This window comes from Chiloscyllium plagiosum, chromosome 4, assembly GCF_004010195.1.
Source record: "Chiloscyllium plagiosum isolate BGI_BamShark_2017 chromosome 4, ASM401019v2, whole genome shotgun sequence".
In the NCBI taxonomy this organism is placed as follows: domain Eukaryota; kingdom Metazoa; phylum Chordata; class Chondrichthyes; order Orectolobiformes; family Hemiscylliidae; genus Chiloscyllium; species Chiloscyllium plagiosum.
In genome coordinates, this window is record NC_057713.1 from 91,788,311 (window position 1) to 91,810,889 (window position 22,579).

Below are 22,579 nucleotides of genomic sequence, written 5' to 3' on the forward strand. Positions count from 1 at the left end.
AGTGAAGAAGGTGTTTGGTATGCTTTCATTTATTAGTCAGAGTATTGAGTACAGGAGTTGAGAGGTCATGTTGCGGCTGTACAGGTCATTGGTTAGGCCACTGTTGGAATATTACGTGCAATCCTGATCTCCTTCCTATCGGAAAGATGTTGTGAAACTTGAATGGGTTCAGAAAAGGTTTACAAGGATATTGCCAAGATTGGAGGATTTGAGCTATAGGGAGAGGCTGAACAGGCTGGGGCTGTTTTCCCTGGAGCATCGGGGCTGAGGGGTGACCTTATAGAGGTTTACAAAATTGAGGGGCATGGATAGGGTAAATAGGCAAAGTCTTTTCCCTGGGGTCGGGGAGTCCAGAACTAAAGGACATAGGTTTAGAGTGAGAGGGGAAAGATATAAAAGAGACCTACAGGGTAATATTTTCACGCAGAGGGTGGTACATGTATAGAATGAACTGCCAGAGGAAGTTGTGGAGGCTGGTACAATTGCAACATTTAAGAGGCATTTGGATGGGTATATGAATAGGAAGGGTTTGCAGGGATATGGGCCTGGTGCTGGCAGGTGGGACTAGGTTGGGTTGGGATATCTGGTCGACATCAACAGGTTCCACACTGTATATGTCTATGACTCTATGAATATCACCCCATTCGACTGTCCAGGTGTGAAGGATGTGGCTGTTCAACCTAATCCAAGGTTCCATGTTGACTAGGAATCTGAAACTCAGCACGATTTTCTATTTGCTGTTACAGTATGGAATATTGACTCTTCCCAGTTAAGGTGGACTCACGTAGGAAAGATTGTGGAATTGATGTGTAGCTTGGAAGCAGCGGTGGGAATGGTATGACATGACCATAAGCAGGGGTAGCAATTATGTTTTGACTTCTGCTATTGGCGTTGCTGAAGACGAAAGTTAATTTAAAGCTTGAATAAAGTCACCGTCTGACCAGGTGTTGGGGGATAATAGTTATACATTTGTGTACCACCTTATTTACATATTATGGTTTCCTTCCGCCCATCATTCTTGAGTCAGTGTTCTCTGGAAAGTTAGAATGTTTTCACTGTGTATTAGTGCAAGATAAGAATAGGTAGCACAGCACGGAATGAGAAACGTACTCCACAATATCAGGACTTATGGCTTCCTATAACATTCTTATCTCGCAGTCTATATACTTTTATTGTGTTGGGGTGTGGAGAGAGGGTGAAGCAGGAATGATAAGTTAACTTCTTGTCGGATCATTTCTCTGCTGTACGTGTGTCCCTCGAACTTGTGTGAAATGCCTTATTTTGCAGCTTCGTATATCTATTAGTGAGGAGACATCACGTGGACCCCTTGCAATCAATTAAAACATTTCTTCACTCTCTTTCCGTCGTAGGTGGGATTAAATGATGCATTTAATTTTAAAAAAAGAATCAGGAAGAGAGACGAGCGCATTTCAATTTATTTTTACATTTCAGTTGTCGGCGTGGCATTGAGGAAATCCGGATGTTTGGGTGACATCAGCAGAGCTGGGACGGGCACTCCACTGCTCACATTTCATTCCACCAACTACAGCGCCGTTTCAAGCCGTTTCCAGGACCTCTTGCACAGCAATGCAGCAGGCGGCTGAAGCTGGCGGCTTTGGTGACTGAGGAGGCCAAACGTTCCTCTTGGCCGCCTGGCCGGGATTTATTTTTCCACGAACATGGAAGAGGGTCTGAGCTCCCTTAAGCAGTTCGCCCTCCCTGTCGGTAAACTGGCTTCTTGGATTGCAGCGGTGGCAATGATGTTTGGTGGAGTAGTGCCCTACATTCCTCAATACAGGGATATCAAGCGCACACAGAATGCAGAGGGGTTCTCCATCTACGTTTGCTTGGTGTTGCTTGTGGCTAATATATTGAGGATATTATTTTGGTAAGTCCGCTTTCCGTTTGTAACGAACCCTTCGCTAATTTCCGATCATGCTGGGCGAACTGGTTTAACCAAATACTTTCGAACTGTCAATTTGACAAATGTAACAGTATTTCTTACAGTACCAGGAAAACATGAAGTTGTGGGATGGCATTGTGGCTAATCCTACTCAACTGAATTGAGTTTTTAATCTTTAAAAGAAAGATTGGCAATCTTTGAGAAGTTTAGTTACAGAGTTTAATTACACTTCTGTATATGAAGACGCTACTTTATATGTGCAGTGGAAAGTGTTTTTTAATAGGATTTTGGGGGTTGGGGAATCATAACTCTCATTTAATCATCTTTGAGACTAGGAGTTACTAGGCAATGTTCAATTTGTACCACTGACTGTAAAATGTTTTATCATCAGAATATAAAGTTGAAGCATGGTAAACTGACCCGAAATTTGCTACATTGATGTTATTAAACATAAGCTCGACTGTTGTGAATCTTCAAGTGATGAATTCCTGTGATTGCCCAGAAATTGTTGGATCTGGGCATATCAGTGAGCTGGATTTATTCCCCTTTTAAGCTGTAATTAATTGTCTCAAACTGCTGAAATAATTAATTGATAACAGTGTGACAAAGGCAATGGTGAACCTAGTCAGTGACAGAGTTAGTAGTTCATTTCCTCATCTACCTGTAATAAGATATAAAAATTTGAATAGCTAGCAAAACCCTAAAATAATAGCTTTGATGTCAACAAAAACAACAATAATTTACATAGCATCTTTTACTGTAATAAAAATCCCAATGCACTTTGCAGGGAGTTCTAAAACAACATATGATTTGGACAACAAAAGGGGTTAGTTCAGACGACAAAGCTTGATCAAAGAGATGGGTTTTAAGGAGAGTCCTGAAGGAGACAGTCAGAGTAGTTTGAAGTGAATGAAGATGTTCCAGAGCTTGGGGCCTAGACAACTGAAGGCTGGCCTGCTAGTGGTGGAATGATTCAAATTGGAGTTGCACCAGGCCAGAGTTATAATAACAGGGGTTGTGTGGTTGGAGAAAACTCCAGATATCAGAAGGAGTGAAGCCATGGTGCATTAGAAAACAGGGATGAGACATTAAACTATTTAAACGAAGATCACTGAACGCATGCTTTCATAGAGAATAACAGCCATGTGAATCAGACTGCTTCCTGCCCAGAGTTCAGGTTGCTTTGTAGTTCTTTAAATTCAGGAAGTAGATGTGATTTGCTGTCTACATGCTAAAGCAACATAGTTTAAATTACCATAAAGTATGTGTGGCTTCTGGAATTAATATACTTGCCAATGAGTGAACCTGTATACTTTGGCAGGGTGGAAACGTAATAACTCTGACATACTGAAAGGAGTTGAGTATTAATTTCACTCTGACCTAAAATCTACAGTCGATGCTGGATATAAATGATTTGGATGTGAACATAAGAGGTATGGTTAGTAAGTTTGCAGATGTCAGCAAAATTGCAGGTGTAGTGGACAGTGAGGAAGGTTACCTCAGAGTACAAAGGGATCTTGATCAGATGGGCCAATGAGTTGAAGAGTGACATATGGTGTTTAATTTAGATAAATGTGAAGTGCTGCAGTTTGAAAAGACAAATCGGGGCAGGACGTATACACTTAATGGTAAGGTCCTAGGGAGTGGTGCTGAACAAAGAGACCTTGAAGTGCAGGTTCATTGACATATGGTGTTTAATTTAGATAAATGTGAAGTGCTGCAGTTTGAAAAGACAAATCGGGGCAGGACGTATACACTTAATGGTAAGGTCCTAGGGAGTGGTGCTGAACAAAGAGACCTTGAAGTGCAGGTTCATAGTTTCTTGAAAACGAAGTCGCAGGTAGATAGAACAGAGAACAATATGGCGCAGAACAGGCCCTTCGGCCCTCGATGTTGTGCCGACCTGTGAACTAATCTAAGCCCATTCCCTACACTATCCCATCATCATCCATGTGCTTATCCAAGAATTGTTTAAATCTCTCTAATGTGGCTGAGTTAACTACATTGGCAGGCAGGGCAATCCATGCCCTTACTACTCTCTGAGTAAAGAACCTGCCTCTGATGTCTGTCTGAAATCTATTACCTCTCAATTTGTAGTTATGCTCCCTCATACAAGCTGAGGTCCTCATCGTAGGAAAAAGACTTTCCCTGTCTACCCTATCTAATCCTTTGATCATCGTATATGTCTCTGTCAAATCCCCTCTTCGCTGCCTTCTTTCCAGTGAGAACAGACCCAAGTCTCTCAGCCTTTCCTCATAAGACCTTCCCTCCAGACCAGGCAACATCCTGGTCAATCTCCTCTGCACCTTTTCCAATGATTTCACATCCTTCCTGTAATGGGGCGACCAGAACTGCACACAGTATTCCAAGTGCAGCCACACTAGCGTTTTGTATAGTTGCAGCATGACATTACAGCTCTGGAACTCAATCCCTCTACCAATAAAACCTAACACACCGTATACCTTAACAGCACTATCAACTTTGGTGGCAACTTTCAGGGATCTATGTACATGGACTCCAAGATCCCTTTGCACATCCACACTATCAAGAATATTTCTATTGATCCAGTATTCTGCTTTCCTGTTATTCTTCCAAAGTGAATCACCTCACATTTTTCTTCATTGAACTCCATTCGCCACCTCTCAGCCCAATATTGCAGTTTATCCAAGTCCCTCTGCAACCTGCAATACACTTCCACACTGTCCACTACTCCACCGACTTTAGTGTCATCTGCAAACTTACTAACCCATCCACCTATGACTGCGTCTAAGTCATTTATAAAAATGGCATTTACAAACAGCAGTGGTCCCAAAACAGATCGTTGTGGCACACCACTAGTAACTGGACTCCATATCTTCCATCATCCCCCACTCGCTGCCTTCTTACAGAAAGCCAATGTCTAATCCAAACTGCTAAATCACCCTCAATCCCATGCCTCTGCACTTTCTCCAACAGCCTGCCATGTGGAACCTTATCAAAGGCTTTACTGAAATCCATGTACACCACGTCAACTGCCCCACTCTCATCCGCACGCTTGATCACCTTCTCAAAAAACTCAGGTTTGTGAGACATGACCTGCCCTGACGAAATCTGCAATCAAATTGTTGCTTGCTAGATGATTATAAATCCTATCTCTTATAATCCTTTCCAAAACTTTTCCTACAACAGACGTAAGGCTCACTGATCTATAATTACCTGGGTTATCTCTACTGCCCTTCTTGAACAAGGGCACAACAGTTGTAATCCTCCAGTCCTCTGGTACTAAACCTGTAGACAATGACGACTCAAAGATCGAAGCTAAAGGCTCTAACACTACCTCCCTAGCTTCCCAGAGAACCCTCTGATAAATTCCATCCGGCCCAGGGGACTTATCTACTTTCACTCCTTCTGGAATTGATAATACTTACAAACCTCGATCCTTTCTAGTTTAATATCTTGTATCTCATTCTTCTCCTCTAAAATATTCTCCTAGATAGATAGGATAGGTGAGAAGGTGTTTGGTATACTTGCCTTTATTGGTCAGAGCATTGAGTATAGGAGTTGGGAGGTCATGTTGTGGCTGTTAGATCATTATTGGAATACTGCATGCAATTCTGGTCTCCCTGTTATAGGAAGGATGTTATGAAACGTGAAAGGGTTCAGAAAAGATTTACACGGATGTTGCCAGGGTTTAGAAGGTTTGAGCTATAGGGAAAGGCTGCATATACTCGGGCTAATTTCCCCAGAGTGTTGGAGGCTGAGGAGTGACCTTATAGAGGTTTATAAAATCACGAGGAGATGGATGGGGTAAATAGACAAGGTCTTTTCCCTGGAATGAGCTGCCAGTTGTGAAGGCTGGTACAGTTACAACATCCAAAAGGCATCTGGATGGGTATATGATTAGAAAGGGTTTAGAGCGATATGGGCCAAATACTGGCAAATGGGACTAGATTAGCTTAGGATGTCTGGTCGGCATGGACAAGGTGGACCGAAGGGTCTGTTTCTGTGCTGCATATCTCTATGACACTAACCCATCAATACTACTAGTGTGCTCATGTAGCACTTGCTGTGTTTTTTATATAATTGCTAGTTAGTGGAAGACCATTGGAAACATTAAGGCCCCATTAATAGTCTTTACGCCATTAAATACTAGCCTTAATGTACTGCGATGAGTTTAATTAGTTTTTACAAAACCAATGCAGTAATTTCTCTTGGTTACGCAAAGTTAGGGCCTTCTGACGCAAGGGTAGTGTCCTTATTAAGATTGTCCAGATTATAGTGCCAGCTGTCCAAGACATTTCAAAACATTTCTGTACAGATTGATTAAGAATATTTACAGGGAGCGTGATGACAAATTATTTTTTGCAGGATGTCATCCAACAGTTTTTCATGTCTTCCTCACTGTAAATTGCTGGGTTTTTTTCCACAGATCAAGTATTTGGCTTCACTCCCCATTATTTTGGCAGTAAACTTTGGGACAGTGCAAATTACAGTGTGCTACAGAGTGTGCAGTGCAAGATCCGGATGGACATGTGTTGGGTGCAACACATTGCCAAGGCCTGGCCCAGAGCAGAATTTAATAAAGATTGTGTTTTGGAGTAATTGCTGCAGTCAGATAGTGTAGGAGTGGTTATGTATAGGCATAATATTCAGGTTGCGCTTAATTTGAATGAGGTGACAGTGAAATTTTACAAATAGACATTAGGGCATCCTAGAGCATATTTATCTCCTGGTTAGCTTACACTTCCATAGGCATGTTTAATTCCTGTCTGCAGTACACACTTCGCATATAAGCTCAACAAATCATTTGGTAAAGTCAGCAAAAAAAAATCAAACTATGCCTGTCTTTAAAATCATTCAACATATTATTTATTTGCAGTGCCAACAATCTGCAACCCTGTTGTTAAAATTTTCTTGCCCAAAATCAGTTGGATCAACAATCATAGCATCTGTGCAGTACGAAAAGAAACCATTCAGCTTATCAAGCCTGCACTGACCCTCCTAAGAGCATCTCACCCAGACTCTGCCTCATCACTGTAACTCTGAATAGGGTTTTCACCATAGCTAACCCACCTAATCTGCACATCCTTGATCACTCTGGGGCAATTTAGCATGGTCCATCCACCTAATCTGCACACCTTTGGACTGTGGGAGGAAACTGGAGCACCTGGCTGATACAGAAATGGGGAGAATGGGCTAACTCCATACAGAGAGTTTCCCAAAGTTGGAATCAAACCTGGGGCCCTGATGTTGTGAGCTAACAGTGCTAGGTTGCTTCACACAATACCTTATGCCCAGAGTTATTTAGTGACATTGTTTTTTTTTTAATGAATGTAATTATAAAATAATTTGCTAGTGTTGAGGTGAAAAAATAAAATTATTAAATATAAGGATGTTCACAAACTAAACAAATAATTTGAAAGTTTTTTTTCATACATTTGTGATGAATGTTGGACTGGTTTAAGCAGGCAGACTTGTTGTATGACATTTAATGAAAAGCTGGACATTGAATAAGGGAATGGAGAGATTTGGGAAGATTTCGAATGGGAGAATGATAAATGGTCCAAATGACTGTTTTAATACCTAGATTCCATTTAATTCTATGTATATCTGATTAAGTTATAAGTATTCATACATTTTTAATAATGTTATAAGGATAGTTTGTTTAAAATAAATTGTGTAGTTTGAATTGTGAATCTAATGTATTCTCTCTTTTCTTAAGGTTTGGAAGGTACTTTGAACCACCCCTTTTATTACAAAGTATAATCATGATCATTACCATGCTGGTGATGTTGAAGTTATGTACTGCTGTTCGTGTAGCCAGTGAACTCACAACACGACGCCGTGCCTTTACAGGTTAGTGACAATCAAATATAGGCAGCCTGAACACCAGCAATTTGAAAATGTTTAAACGAGACAAAATCTTTTTTTTGTGATAAAAAAATCAGATAAACCAGGTTCCATTTTGAAAATATTAAAAAAATTTAGACAATATAGCAATTTTAGAATTATTTTCCTGAGCTGCCAGTTCTGATTCAGTCACACTATGCTACTTTCATGTTCAAGACAAGGTAAGGGTGCTGAGCATTACACTCTTAATAGCCATTTGTGAAGGAAGAAATCAGAGTTAATCATGAAGTAAAATTTAAAAAAATTCAACCATTTCAGACATATACATGTTGCCAGGGCATGTGGAACTTGAACCAACTATCTTTCTAGGGTGCTTGATAACCCAAATGATGCCCTCCACCTATTTGTACTTAACCTCAATTGAAACACTTTATAATTTACTTTGGCGGGGTGGGGTATCAGGGACGAAATACATTTGAGAAGCAAAGTCCATACAAAAGGACTGCACCAACCTAACCTCGTTCAAAACACACTTTTAAACCTTCGTCATCATCAGCCATCACTCACTACTGAGTATAATTGTCTACCTAGGAAATTCCATGTCACTGGTCATGAATTCTGTGGTCTTACATGGTTGGTGAGCCAGATCCTATAGTTGTATCTACTGAAATTGAACAAACTTACTGCAATTGTGCTGGTTTTCAATGTAGCAAAATTATGTGTGCTAAATTGCCAGAATGTGAAAGTAAGAGGCTCAATTGTTCTTCTTGTCTCTCAGCACTTCTCATTCTTCCTTTTTCTCTCTCTCTTTTCTCCACTGGACGCATGTATGCGCATGCGCGCACACACACACCCCCCACTACCACCAATTCTTGAGTTGCCTTTTCTTCGCCTTCGAAAAAGTATTATTGAGCATTAGCAATTTATTCTTGTTTTGGAAGGGATTGTAGGAGGAAATTCAGCCCTACCTTGGTATGTGCCAAATATCATCCCAACTTTTCAGCATTCCTAAAGCTAAATATTCCGTTCAGATATTAGCAGTTGTGATGGGGAGAAGGTAGCAGATGCTGACTATTTATGCCAAACAAAAGTCATGTTTGTGTGTTGCTTTAAATGCTGCAAATCTGGCAACACTGACTTGAGGGCATTAGCTTCTGCAAAGCTTTAAATTAAGAACAAAACATGTAGTTTCAACCAGTAAATTAACTCCAGGGTAGTGTTCATAGAGAAATGTACAAAACTGCATCCTGTAATTTAAAAAAAAGATTTATATCATAGATTAATGTAAATCATCATTAGACTCTGGTGTGTCCCCTGCAACCTTGTCCTTTCCTATTTGAAGAGTGCAACATTAAATATTGGGTATTGATAAAATTTGACTTGTAACAATGATTCTAGATTAAAGATAAATCATTCTGCCCTCTAAGTCAGTATTGCTTGCATTGTATCTAACTGAATAATATTCCCAGAGCATGCTTTGATCCAAGACCAAGTATATTTTTGTTCAGAATATTAAAGATTGCAAATGTGAGGTTCTGCAGATTTAAATTTAGTTCCTCAAATTGCATTCATTTATGTGGAAAATATAATACTTATAAGAGGGCAGAAATTAAAGAAACATTGGAACAGAGGAGCTGGATGTTGAACAGTGTAGTTATTTACTAGTCTCAGTTCAGAGACTTCTAAAATAATCTTGTTTTAAATTGATTTGACTCCTATTAGATAAGCTTCCTTTTTGAAAGGATGTGTATCAAGTGAGATTTATCTTCACACAAATGTCAGCAATTAAAGAAAAAACGATGCAATCCAATAAGGGAGGGTAAAGATGTCTGAATTTGGGAATGACATTTTACCCCTTATAATAATTCATTGATCTACTTAATCTGCAATATGCTTCTCTTAATAATGTGTCCTTTGGTAGTTCACAATCAAGAATATATCATTTGTGCCTAGATAATGAATTTACTTATGTTTTCTCACCTTTGGGAATATCACTTTCAAGCCTGATGGCCAGATAGTAGTCAGGATCAAGGGCCATTACTGACTTCTGTTCTTTGCACCTGTCTAGCTTCATGGTACTAATCCTCTACATGACTTCTTGGTGCTCTGCTGCCAGTTAGCTTGATGTAGGTTGTCTTTGGATGACTCTACCACATTATAGTCAGGAAGGCTTGGAGGGCAGGTAGAGGTCGGATAATTTTGACTCAGAGTACATTGTGCTGTAACTAGCAGCTAAAGATTGGAAGGATGTGGGCAAACCATGGATATTTTCTGAAAGATGAGAAAATGAAGCAAATATAAAACACATCTCAACTTGGCAACTGTCTGAATTCAGACTGTTGCAGTTCCTCAACTATATTTTCAGTTTAATGTTCCTGGTCCAGTGCTGGTTCATGCTGTTACTAAAGCATTTAAAGTTAAAAGAGATTGAAGTGTAATTTTCACAACAAAATGTCCCATTTTTTATTACTACAACGTGTTGTGTGCTTATTTTAAACTGTTGTACTCTTGTCTCGTCTGAAAATCGACGACAGTCACAACCATATCATCGAAAGGTTGTACTGCTAAAATTTCTTCTAGATGTGGAGAGGGGTAATATGTATTTCTAGTCTTAGATATATATGCTTTACTAACATCTCTGCTGTTTCAGCAAAAGTATCGGTATACGGTGATTCCTTAAAAATACTGGGCTAAATCAAAATCAATTTTGCCTCTTGTCTTTTCTTTCTGGCTTTTGGTCTGTGTTAACAGACAATAAAGATGAAGAAGTCAAAACTCCTAGGAAGTTCTTTCTGGGTATGTATACACCCATGTAGCATGTACATGTCTCAAGATTTATCCCATTTGAGTCTGCATTTTTTTTCCAATTTTCATTTTGCATGAATGTTTTTGAGTAGCGAAGACTTGGTGCGCGCAGCCTCTTTGCATTAGACAGGAGTATCTGTACAAATTGAAATAAAATGAGGGTGGTTAGACCATTATGAACATTCAAGGCTTTGAACATGCTGGTAATGGAATACTGAACATGTCAATACATAATTTGATTCTTTCTTCCTCTGCTCAATGTGATGGGTTTGCGCATTCCAAAGTCTTAATTATAGTGATTTTTTTAAAAAATTGAGTTTTACGTGCCTATGCAAACTCAGCCAAGACAGTTAAGTGTTGAAGATGCCATTAAATTTTGTATTATATCACATTCAATTTAGTCTCTGTTTTGAATGTGTTTTAGGCCAAGGATACATGATATTCTGGCAGTTGTGGTTATTTATTTTGAGAGATTTTATTCACATTTGCTGTCCTGGCTACAAGGAAAGCAACTTAAAATATTATTCACAAAGCTGTCTATTGTAAACAAGTGACAGTTTTCAATTTAAGTTGAATTTGAAGATGTAGGTATCAAATGGCCTTTGTCGACCCACAATAGCATAGCTTACCATGTGATTTCATGAAATGATTGCAAATTACTTTCTATTCTATCAGATGACTTCTATGTCAAGTCTGCAAATTGATAAAGAGTAACTTTTTAAAATTTGCAGACTTGACACAGATTTGCACTCGTGCTATTTTTAAAGTTTGAAAATGGTATAAAGTTGTTAACCAGTTTGGAACATGTTGATTGAGCCAGCCAAGTAATTGAATTATATATTTTAAATATTGATAAAAACAGTGTAATATATACTTTTAAAAAAAAATGTAATTTTAAGGAGTATGTATTTGTCCAATACCTTATCATTCTAATAGACCACAGACATTTAAGAAGAATTAACAAAATTCAGTTGAGATGCAAAATAGTGTGCACTTTTGATGTATTCAAGGGTTCTCAGATTGTTCTGGAAAGGATAATATTTGAATATGATATTTTAAAAGACATGACATTTATTTGTCTTGGATGATATTATTACTAGGAGAAAGTGAGGACTGCAGATGCTGGAGATCGGAGCTGAAAATGTGTTGCTGGAAAAGCGCAGGTCAGGCAGCATCCAAGGAGCAGGAGAATCGACGTTTCGGGCATGCGGCTCATGCCCGAAACGTCGATTCTCCTGCTCCTTGGATGCTGCCTGACCTGCTGCACTTTTCCAGCAACACAGTTTCAGCTCTGATATTATTACTATTCAATAATTTAGCATTGTTAATACAATTAATCTTGGCGCTTTTTGTGTTGTATCTTGGGATATTTTAAGTATGTAGTTCAACTAAAATCTGTGTCCTCACTTGTCTCCTTCAGGAGCTCATTTGTTAGTGAGAATGTGACAAATTGGCAGCAAGCCAGTAGCATGACTTATTTTGTGACAACCCCTCTATAACCTTGCAAGCTTTTTGACAAAATAGGGTTGCAGTGGAGAACAGAATTTGCTGACCTTGTTGCGTTGGTGACACTGAATCAGTTTTATGTTTTCCTTGTAAGCTTCAGGAATATTGCAGTGGGAAAACCTAATTGTTCTAGTGATCTAATTTTAATGAAGTGAATTTTTGCAAATTTTACATTGACTTATTGAAGATTTGCAGGTTGAATACAGTTGTGCGATATATTATGAAATACTGCTTATTTAAAACATACACTGAGTGTAGAAATCCTAGGCAGGGCACTGCAATAGTGATTTTTTTGTTGTTTTCGAATGGATTAACTCTGAGCCTTTAACATCAAACCCGTTTTCTCAGATGTAACCAGCTTTCAAACCACCATACGCAAACCTTGCAAATATGAATGCAGCTTTGTTATCCCTTTTGACTACTCAAAAGAAAACATTGCTGCTGTTACACTACTTTTCATTTGTGTACAGTGACAGAAACAACATGCTAGTAAGTCAACAAATACAGAAATGTAATGACATTGTCAACCAATTGGATTCTCTAATGACTGCAATAAAATTCCCCCAATTTGAAAATTTGTACTTTAAACAAGCTGGTATGAAGTAGAAGATACCTAATCCTTTTACAGTTTATGTAGAGAGCTCCTTTGTTTTTGTAAGCCCACAGAGAAATTTACCACTGTTAGTACTAATATGGATAGAGTGAAAGTTTATTTCTATTTTTCTATTCACCTTTGTTTTTACTTAATTGCTCTGTTCTATGGTCGTTGTGAAGTTTTTGTTTGTTTTAACCTTCTGTTTGCTGCTAAAATGTAGAAATGAGAGGCCCAGCATCTCTAGATTTATATGCTAATTTAGCATTCATTTCATTAAGCATTATTTTAAGCTAGTTCGAACTTGAATATTGCTGGAAAAACTCACATTGCCAAAGCTTTATGTTTTGCGCTCCTCAGAACAATTTGCAAGAAAACCGATTTCAGGGAAAGACACATTTATGTTGTATGAGAGGGACGTCTTGATTGTTTTGCCAGTGAACTCTGGTAGAATTGTTATAGAGAATGTACCAGTTAATGTTAAGTAAACAGTTAGCAGGCAGGTTGACTCAATACTTCCCAGGACAAGATTTGCATCTTGTAGTTTAGGACCATCCTTAAGAAGGAAATCAGGAAAGCAAAGAGGCAACGTGAGGTAGCATTGGCAGATAAGGTTAAAAATAATCTAAAGTGATTCTGCAACTACATTAAGAGTGAGCGGGTAACTAGAGAGAGGGTACGGCCCCTTAAAGATCAAAGAGATCATTTTTGTGTCGAACCCCAGAAGATGGGAGAGATATTAATGTTTCATGTCAGTTTTTACTGTGGAGAAAGAAATAGAGTTAGAGAACTCTGGGAAATAAAAACAAAATTATGTTTTAAAAACAGTTCATATTGCAGAAGAGGAAATTCTGGAGATCTTAGAACATAGAACATTACAGTGCAGTACAGACCCTTCGGCCCTCGATGTAGCACTGACCTGTGAAACCAATCTGAAGCCCATCTAACCCACACAATTCCATTTTCATCTATATGTTTATCCAATGACCATTTAAATGCTCTTAAAGTTGATGAGCCTACTGCTATTGCAGGCAAGTCGTTCCACACCTCTACTACTCTGAATAAAGAAACTACCTCTGATATCTGTCCTATATCTGTCACCCCTCAATTTAAAGCTATGTCCCTGTGTGCTCGCCTTCAAAGGAAAAAGGCCCTCACTGTCCATCCTATCTAACCCTCTTATCTTATGTCTCAATTAAGTCACCTCTCAACCGTCTCTCTAATGAAAGCAGCCTCAAGTCCCTCAGCCTTTTCTCAGACCTTCCTTCCACACCAGGCAATATCCCAGTAAATCTCCTCTGAACCCCTTCCTATAATGCGGTGATCAGAACTGGACGCAATACTCGAAGTGCAGCCACACCAGAGTTTTGTACAGCTGCAACATGACCTTGTGGCTCCGAAACTCAATCTCTACCAATAAAAACGAACACACCATATGCTGCCTTAACAGCCCTATCAACCTGGGTGGCAACTTTCAGGGATCTATGTACCTGGACACCCAGCTCTCCCTGCACATCTACACTATTAGCCCAGTACTCTTTATTCCTGTTGCTCCTTCCAAAGTGAATCACCTCACACTTTTCCGCATTAAACTCCATTTGCCACCCCTCAGCCCAGCTCTGCAACTTATCTATGTCCCTCTGTAATCTGCAGTATCCTTCGGCTCTAATCTTACTCTAGTCTGTCATTCTTTTATTTCTGATATACCTATAGAAAGCTTTACAATTTTCCTTGATCCTATCTGCCAAAGACTTCAGTGTCCCCTCCTGGCTCTTAGCTCTCTCATTTAGGTCTTTCCTGGCTAACTTGTAACTCTCAAGTGCTCTAACTGATCCTTATGTTAGAAAGTCTCATTCTAACATAAGCTGCCTTCTTCCTCTTGACAAGCAATTCAATGTCTTTAGTAAACCACGGCTCCCTCGATCGACCACTTCCTCCCTATCTGACAGTTACATATTTATCAAGGACACACAGTAGTTGTTTCTTGAATAAACTCCACATTTCAATTGTGCCCATCCTCTACAGTTTCTTTCCCTATCCAATGCATCCTAACTCTTGCCTAATTGATTAATATTTGCCTTCCCCCATCTAAAACTCTTGCCCTACAGTATATACCTATTACTTTCCATCGCTAAAGTAAACATAACCAAATTGTGGTCACTATCACAATCTATCTTCCTTTGTAGATTTGCTCTTAAGGTCGGTGTTAATGTTTTTCTCTGTGCAAGCTCCTTCTCTAGATAGGTACCTCTCAGAGTTCTGACCAGCAGCCTACATTTGTTGGTCTTCTGACAGTTCTCCCTCAACTCAGCGAGTCATGAGTTCATGGAATGCCCTGCCAGTAGCAGTGGTGGACTCTCCCTCTTTATGGGCATTTAAACAGGCATTGGATAGGCATATGGAGGATAGTGGGCTAGTGTAGGTTAGGTGGGCTTGGATCGGCGCAACATCGAGGGCCAAAGGGCCTGTACTGCGCTGTATTGTTCTATGTTCTAACTGTTCAATTTTTACTGATCTTCTACCCGCAAAGCATCTGATTATGTCATTGGCTTTAAGTATTGTCAATATACTAAATTCAAACTTGATTGGAGTTTGGTTTGTTTTGGGGTATAATTTAAACTGATTGGCCTAATTCAAATTCGTTTTTGTCCCCAGGCAACCAGCTACACTAGCTGCTGGACCAAAAGGTTACATTATATCTTGTTCAGAACATTTAGTGCTGTCAGGTAGTTCTGCTAGCTTTCTTAAAGGTACAGTACACCCACTTCTTCATAACAGAACAGATTTACCAGGATGTTGCCAAGTATGGAATGGTTCATGAGTTTTAAAGAAAAGTTGGATAGACTGAGACTCTTTTTCACTGGAGCATAGGAGGTTGAGAGGTGACCTTATAGAGATTAATAAAATCATGTGGAGTATAGATAAGGTGAATGGTAGGTGGTTTTTCTTCCCTAGGATAGGGGATTTCAAGACTAAGGAGCACATTTTTAGGGTGAGAGGGGAGAAATTTATAAAAGGCATGGGGCAATTTTTTTTCACACAGTGGTTTGCGTGTGGGATGAACTTTGAGGATGTGGTGGATGTGGGTTTAAAAGACATTTGGATAAGAACATAAATAAGAAATGTTTGGATAGGAATGGGCTAAGAGCAGGCAGGTGGGACAGTTCAGTTTGGAATTATGTTCGGCATGGACTGCTTGGACTGAAGGGTCTGTTTCCGTGCTGCATTACTGTATGCCCCTGTGCTCTATAGTAAACATTGGGTCCCTCGTAAAAACTTGTTTGCTTTAGATTGTGCAGTATGGAGTACATGGTGTCAGAGGAGATTTTGATTCTCTTTTCAACCTGTTTAATTTTCTGAGAAAAGGTTGAAATATTTTGCTTGAATTGCAAATTGGATGCAACTCGTAAGATACCTATCGGATGTTAAACCATTCGAGTTTGACTAGTTGTTTACCCTGCTTCGAATTTCTATGTTTCCAGCAGCTCTGACACCATGCTTTACATTTATTGCATTTTGGGGAGAGAGGTGAAGTTTGTTTTTTTTTTAATAAGAAAGAAATGCTTACATTTATATAATATCTTCTGTGATCTCCAATGTCCCAAAAGCAATTAAGTAGTGGTAACTTTTAAAGGTAGGAAATATGACAGCCAGTTTATGCACCAGAAACTCTCATAAACAACTGAGATATTTTGGTTGATGGATAAATATTGGTTTTGCTGTTCTTTGAAATATTGTCATGTGATCTTTTAGGTCCACCCAAGAGGGTAGAAGGGCTTCCGTTAAATAAATCATCCAAAATGGGCACCTTTGACATTGCTGCATTTCCTCAATACTGCAATGGAGTATTAATATAGATTTTGTGATCAAATATGTGAAATGGAATTAAATGAGGTTTTAGGTAATCTTTCATTTAACAAGGCATCTTCTGTAAAATTTATAAACTTGAACTTTGAAGACAATTGAAGTGGATAAAGCAAGTTTTTAACTTAATTGGAATATACTGTTGGCAAGCTGAGTTGCATGATTATTTCATGCTGTGAGATTCAAACTATCAAAAAGCACGCAATTATTTTTCTCAAATTGCAAGGTATTAAGTGTGTAAAAACAATTGTCCGGTAGTAGGGACTTGTAGGAAGAGTTAATATTAAGCTGTACAGTCAACTTGTCCATCATAAATGCAGATTTTATGTTTTATGGCACAAAAAGTCATTTAACTGAAATTTTGATTATCAAAAAATTACTGAATGAGAATTGCAAAAATGTATCGAGTATCGGTGTCTGTTGCAGGCTGCAGCGCAACATTGACAGGATGCAGAGCTGGGCAAATGGAGTTCAACCTGGATAAATGCGAAGTGATGCATTTTGGAAGGTCAAACTTGAATGCTGAATATGGGATTAAAGATAGGATTCTTGACAATGTGTTGGAACAGCAGGATCTTGGTGTTCAAGTACATAGATCCCTCAAAGTTGCCACCCAAGTGGATAGGGTTGTTAAGAAAGCATATGGTGTTTTGGCTTTCATTAACAGGTGGATCGAGTTTAAGAGCCGCAAAGTTTTTTTGCAGCTATATAAAACCTTGGTGAGACCACACTTGGAATATTGTGTCCAGTTCTGGTGGCCCTATTATAGGAAAGTATGGAGGCTTTGGAGAGGGTGCAAAGAAGGTTTACCAAGATGCTGCCTGGACTGGAGGGCTTGTCTTACAAAGAGAGGTTGACTCAGCTCAGACTTTTCTCTCTGGAGAGAAGGAGAAAGAGAGGTAACCTGATTGAGGTGTACAAGATAATGAGAGGCATGGATAGAGTCAATATCCAGAGACTTTTCCCCAGGACACGTTTGACTGGCACGAGGGGTCATAGTTTTAAGGTGTTAGGAGGAAGGTATAGAGGAGACGTCAGAGGTAGGTTCTTTACACAGAGAGTTGTGAATGCATGGCATGCGTTGCCAGCAGTGGTGGTGGAAGCAGAGTCAATAGGGACATTCAAGCGATTGCTGGACATGCACATGGACAGCAATGAATTGAGGGGTGCGTTAGTTAGGTTATTTTATTTTAATTTAGGATTAATCCTTAGCACAACATCTTGGACGGGAGGGCCTGTTCTGTCATGTACTTTTCTATGTTCTATGTTCTAACTTTTGTTTGGAGTCCATTATTTAATACAAACAAAAAAATATGTAATGCAGTCTTGATCCTGTAGGAGTCAGTATTTGATAATGATTGGTATAATTGTAGGACACTTGTTTTATCTTTATGCAAGCAGATGATATGGACGTGAATGCATTTTCATTGTAGATGTTGTATCTAAAAGTTTGATTTTTCATGACTTGGCCTATTTTATCAAAATATGGATCCAGTATTGCTTAAAGGAATTGCTAACCATTTTAATTCTATTTCAAGTTTTAACTTTAAAATGATTTTTATAATTCTGTACATGGTAATAACTCAGCTTGCACCTAAACCATGCTTTGATGTGAATACCATCCTTTGACTTGATGTTGAGTGTGGAGAAGTTGAACTAGTACTAGTAGTAAGTTGAACAATTTTAGAAGTTTCAAATATTTTGTTCATACTATTAGTTTTTTTAAATAGGAAATTTCAGTCATTGCCAGCTACTTAACTTTTACCATTTAATTCCCCAAACCACCAAATCAGTGGCAAATGGCTAAGTGGACTTGACAGCAAGTCCAACTACTCTAGGAACATGACTAGGTCATTTAGCCTGTTAAGCCTGCTCCACTATTCAGTTAGACTATGGCTAATCATCTGCCCTCGATGCCGCTTGTACATACTGTATTTCTGTTCCTTGATGACATTACTGTCCAGAAAGCTCAATGATTGAGCTTTGACAGCCATGTGGGGTAGAGAATTCCACTAATTCCTCCTTATTCTCAGTCTTGAATAGCCTGCCACATATCCTCAGATTATATGCCCTGATTTTTGAATCACCAGCCTGGAAAACCTTTAATTGAAATCTGCCCTTCCAAGTACTAGCAAAACTGTAAGGTGGTTTAAAGATAAACAACTTGTGCTAATTTTAAAAAAATCAATTATACAGTAAAGACAGTGAGATTTAAATTGACCTGTGCAGCATCTATTTTTCAAGCATTGTGTGGCCTCCCAAGGTCTCAAATGAAAGGAAGGAAATAAAACAACTCACCATCTTGGCTAAGGGCATCCGTGAAATGTTCATTATCCACAGTTGAAGCCGGAGTTGGCTCCTTTGCGTAAACAAATAAGGGGCCAAAGGATGTCAGAGGACCAACTGCAATATTGATTTGCCCCGAGGTAACTAGTACTGAGGAATACCAACCCTCAACATTGCACAAGTAAAGAATTATTAAATACTTCATATTGTTGGAATATCCCTTTGTCTCTATTAATCTAACCTTCAGTTCTTTTTAGCAGTTCTGACAAACTGTTTCATCTTATAAATGGATCTGAAACTGAGCTGTAAAATGCAGTTTACAGATTGAATTAGTACAACGTGTCTGAGCATACACATTAAACATACATAATAAAATTTTATTGGTCAGGAGCAGCTGTATCTTTCCCACTTTCAACTCTAAAATAAAGCCTTAAAGCAACAATGTAAAACATAATAACATGTTAACTGTAGAACTGAGATGATTTTCTTGCCTAAATTTATTATTTTTATCAACATCACAACCAACTGCCTTTTTGACCAAGGTATCACGCTCAGTTCTGTCCTGTCAGCACATAGATTTGCACAATACTAAATAATAATACAGAGCCTGAAACCTAGTTTATTCCCCAGCTGAGGAATATTAAGGACAACTTTCACTTATATTATCTAACTCGGCACAGACGAGAAGTGTTTCTTACTACAACATTGAATTATCTAGAACTATTGGAGGTCAAAATTAAGTTTGAGACAAAAAAACTGCAGATGTTGGAATTCAAGGTAGACCAGCAGGAGATTGGAAGAACACAGCAAGCCAAGCAACATCAGGAGGTGGAGAAGTTAAAGTTTCAGGTCACACCCAAAATGTTGACTTTTCTGCCTTCTGATGCTGCCTGGCTTGCTGTGTTCTTCCAGGCTCTTGCTTGTCTACTCAAAATTAAGTTTGAGCTGCAAAATAGTGAAATATGTAGAAGATGAATGCACGTGCATATAGAGAAGGTCCCATGGATTTAAGTATTTTCTTAAAACTGTTAGGTTCTATGTGAAACTGGATGGCTGATGGTTCCACCTGATCACCACTGAAAATGCAAAAAATAACAATTTATTCAGGGGAGGAAAAAAAAATTCTTCTCAGCAGTGCCATTCCCCTAATTCACTCCCACTTGATTTTATTGTCAGTCTAATTAAACATGGTATAGCAGGGAGCTCGTAGTCACTCCAAATTCCTCCAAATGGTGTTCCAGCTGATAAATGCCAGGCATTAAATGAGAACTGTTTAAAATCTCGCAGATGCAATAGACAAGCAACACTTCGTTTAGTATGTAGTTTTATATATCACAAATGTTAGATGTATTTTAATTATTTATTTTACAAATGTTTAAATTCTTGTTTTGCAAATTTATACATCTTTCGTTTGCAGCTGTTGAGGGTATGAGTATCCTGAATTGTTGTGTTTCATGATTTGAATCTCTACATAATTTTTAAAATATTAAGATAAGCAGCAAAATCACTACTAACAAATTTGACAAAAGCTGTGTACAGAAACATTTTCCAAAGGTTCTGCAGTACGGGATGATTCTTCAGACAAATTACTATGCTATTGCACTCTTTCAATGATTTAAGATGACAAAAGACATGACAAGAAGATCAAGTGGCTATAACAAAGTCAGTCAAATCTTCATGACCTGGAACCAGCTACCTGTTGATTAGCAGAAGTGACTGTAGGTCAGCAAGATGACCGATGCACAGTTGTGCTATTTGCTGAAACTTTATTGCTGGAACAGCACAGCAGGTCAGGCAGCATCCAGGGAACAGGAGATTCGACGTTTCGGGCACAGGCCCTTCTTCAGTGCTATTTGCTGCAAAGGTAGCTGCTTTCAATCTGTGCCATTGAATTAGTATTATTATGGATACACAAGTTGACTTGTACATTTGAACTTTTGTGCTGCTTCAGTTTTCGAAGCTAGTAAAAATGAATCTCTGGTAGAATTTGCCAAATGCCTGTTCTCAGTGATGCATCAGTAAGCATAGAATGTTCAGTTAATTCATTGTCTACATCTACAAGTAGAAATATATCTATGTGGGTGCTTGCAATATTAATGAAAGGGATGCAGAGTGTCCTTCCTGCTCTGGCTTACATCAGAAAGCATGCCTACAGTTACCCATACCCTTGTTTATAGAAAAATGATTAATATTTGGTTTCTGTTTTCAAGAACAGCATCTTTCTAAAAAAGGTGCTATTTGCATGGGCTGGTTTTGTGCATGAGAGTACGAATCTATGGTCCTATCCTGGAAATGTGTAACTTTACCAACCTCTTTGCTCTTAATTATGATACAGGCTGGTATCGTTCAAGTAAGTTAAGAGCTTGCCATTTTAGAACCCACATCAACTTTGCATGCTTCCTTGCCTAGCATTGTAGCGTAATGGATGTATTTATTGTATTCTTCAAAATTCCCTAGATTCTAGAATTATCCCAGCGTATTGACTATATATGTCAGTTAACACTATCACTGGAAGACTTCTAGAATCTGTTGTTAAGGTGGTCCTAGTAGAACCTTTAGGAAATTGCAGTACATTCAGGGAGAGTCTGCATGGTTCTGTAAAAGGGAATTATGTTTGACAACTTTATATTAAAATTCTTTTGCGGATATAACAGGTGTGGTAGATCCAGAGGTATTCAGTAAGTGTCATGTGAAGGATTAGTGCTCAAGATGAGCTCATGCTGTTGAGGGTAATTTAGCATGAATAGAGGATTTGTCAACTAGTAGTCAAAATTAAAAATCACACAACACCAGGTTATAGTCCAACAGGTTTAGTTGGAAGCACACTAGCTTTCAGAGCGACGCTCCTTCATCAGGTGATAGTGGAGGGCTCAATCCTAACACACAATTTATAGCAAAAATTTACAGTGTGATGTAACTGAAATTATACATTGAAAAATTGATTGTCTGTTAAACTTTTCATCTGTTAGAATACAGTGATAGTTTCACTTCTTTCATGTGTAAATCACAAAACCTTTTTTTTTAAAACGTTGCATTCTCGGGTTAGCTGTTAACGATGGTGATAGCTAGACAATATGTTGAAGCTGTTGGCCCCCTGTGTTCTCTGTCTATGCCATGATGTTTAGATCTAATCTAAAAAGTGAGATAATGGAGTTTTACATAAATTCATGCAGTTTTTGAGCTCAGAGTCCTACATGAATGCATGCAGTTTTTGAGCATAGTACAATGTAACCCTGCAAGTACAAATTCACCTCTCAAAATGTGTGTGCATGTGGGTCTTTGTCTGTCTGTGTGTGTGTGTGTGTGTCTCTGTCTGTCTGTCTGTGTTGGGGGTTGTGAGTGTGAGAAAGTGTATGTGTGCATGTAGTGAGTGCAGAGTGTCTTAAGTCTGTGAGGGGGTGCGTGTGGGAGTGTGTGTGTCCGTGAGTATAGGAGTGCCTGTGTGTGTGTGTGTGTCTGTGTGTGTGTCTGTGTGTATAGAAGTGTGTGTGTGTGTGTAGTGCAATGGTCACCTGTATAGAACATAGAAGAATACAGCACAGTACAGGCCCTTCGGCCCTCGATGTTGCGCCGATCCAAGCCCACCTAACCTACACTAGCCCACTATCCTCCATATGCCTATCCAATGCCCGCTTAAATGCCCATAAAGAGAGAGAGTCCACCACTGCTACTGGCAGGGAATTCCATGAACTCACGACTCGCTGAGTAAAACATCTGTCCTATACCTACCACCCCTTAATTTAAAGCTATGCCCACTCATAATAGCTGACTCCATATGTGGAAAAAGGTTCTCA

General features: G+C 38.9%; 1 protein-coding gene across 7 annotated transcripts in view; it reads left to right on the plus strand.

The window, feature by feature from the left end:
• The first annotated feature begins 1,028 nt into the window (after positions 1-1,028).
• LOC122549201 (solute carrier family 66 member 2) overlaps positions 1,029-22,579 on the plus strand; it is a 47,247-nt gene continuing 25,696 nt past the window's right edge. Inside the window, exons 1-4 of one of the 7 annotated variants that reach the window (XM_043688607.1) lie at positions 1,029-1,243; positions 1,453-1,888; positions 7,605-7,738; positions 10,484-10,528. In XM_043688607.1, the coding sequence (XP_043544542.1) occupies positions 1,680-1,888; positions 7,605-7,738; positions 10,484-10,528 (388 nt within the window). In that variant the 5' untranslated portion in view covers positions 1,029-1,243; positions 1,453-1,679. The other 6 variants (XM_043688608.1, XM_043688605.1, XM_043688606.1 and 3 more) reach the window with 6 other exon arrangements.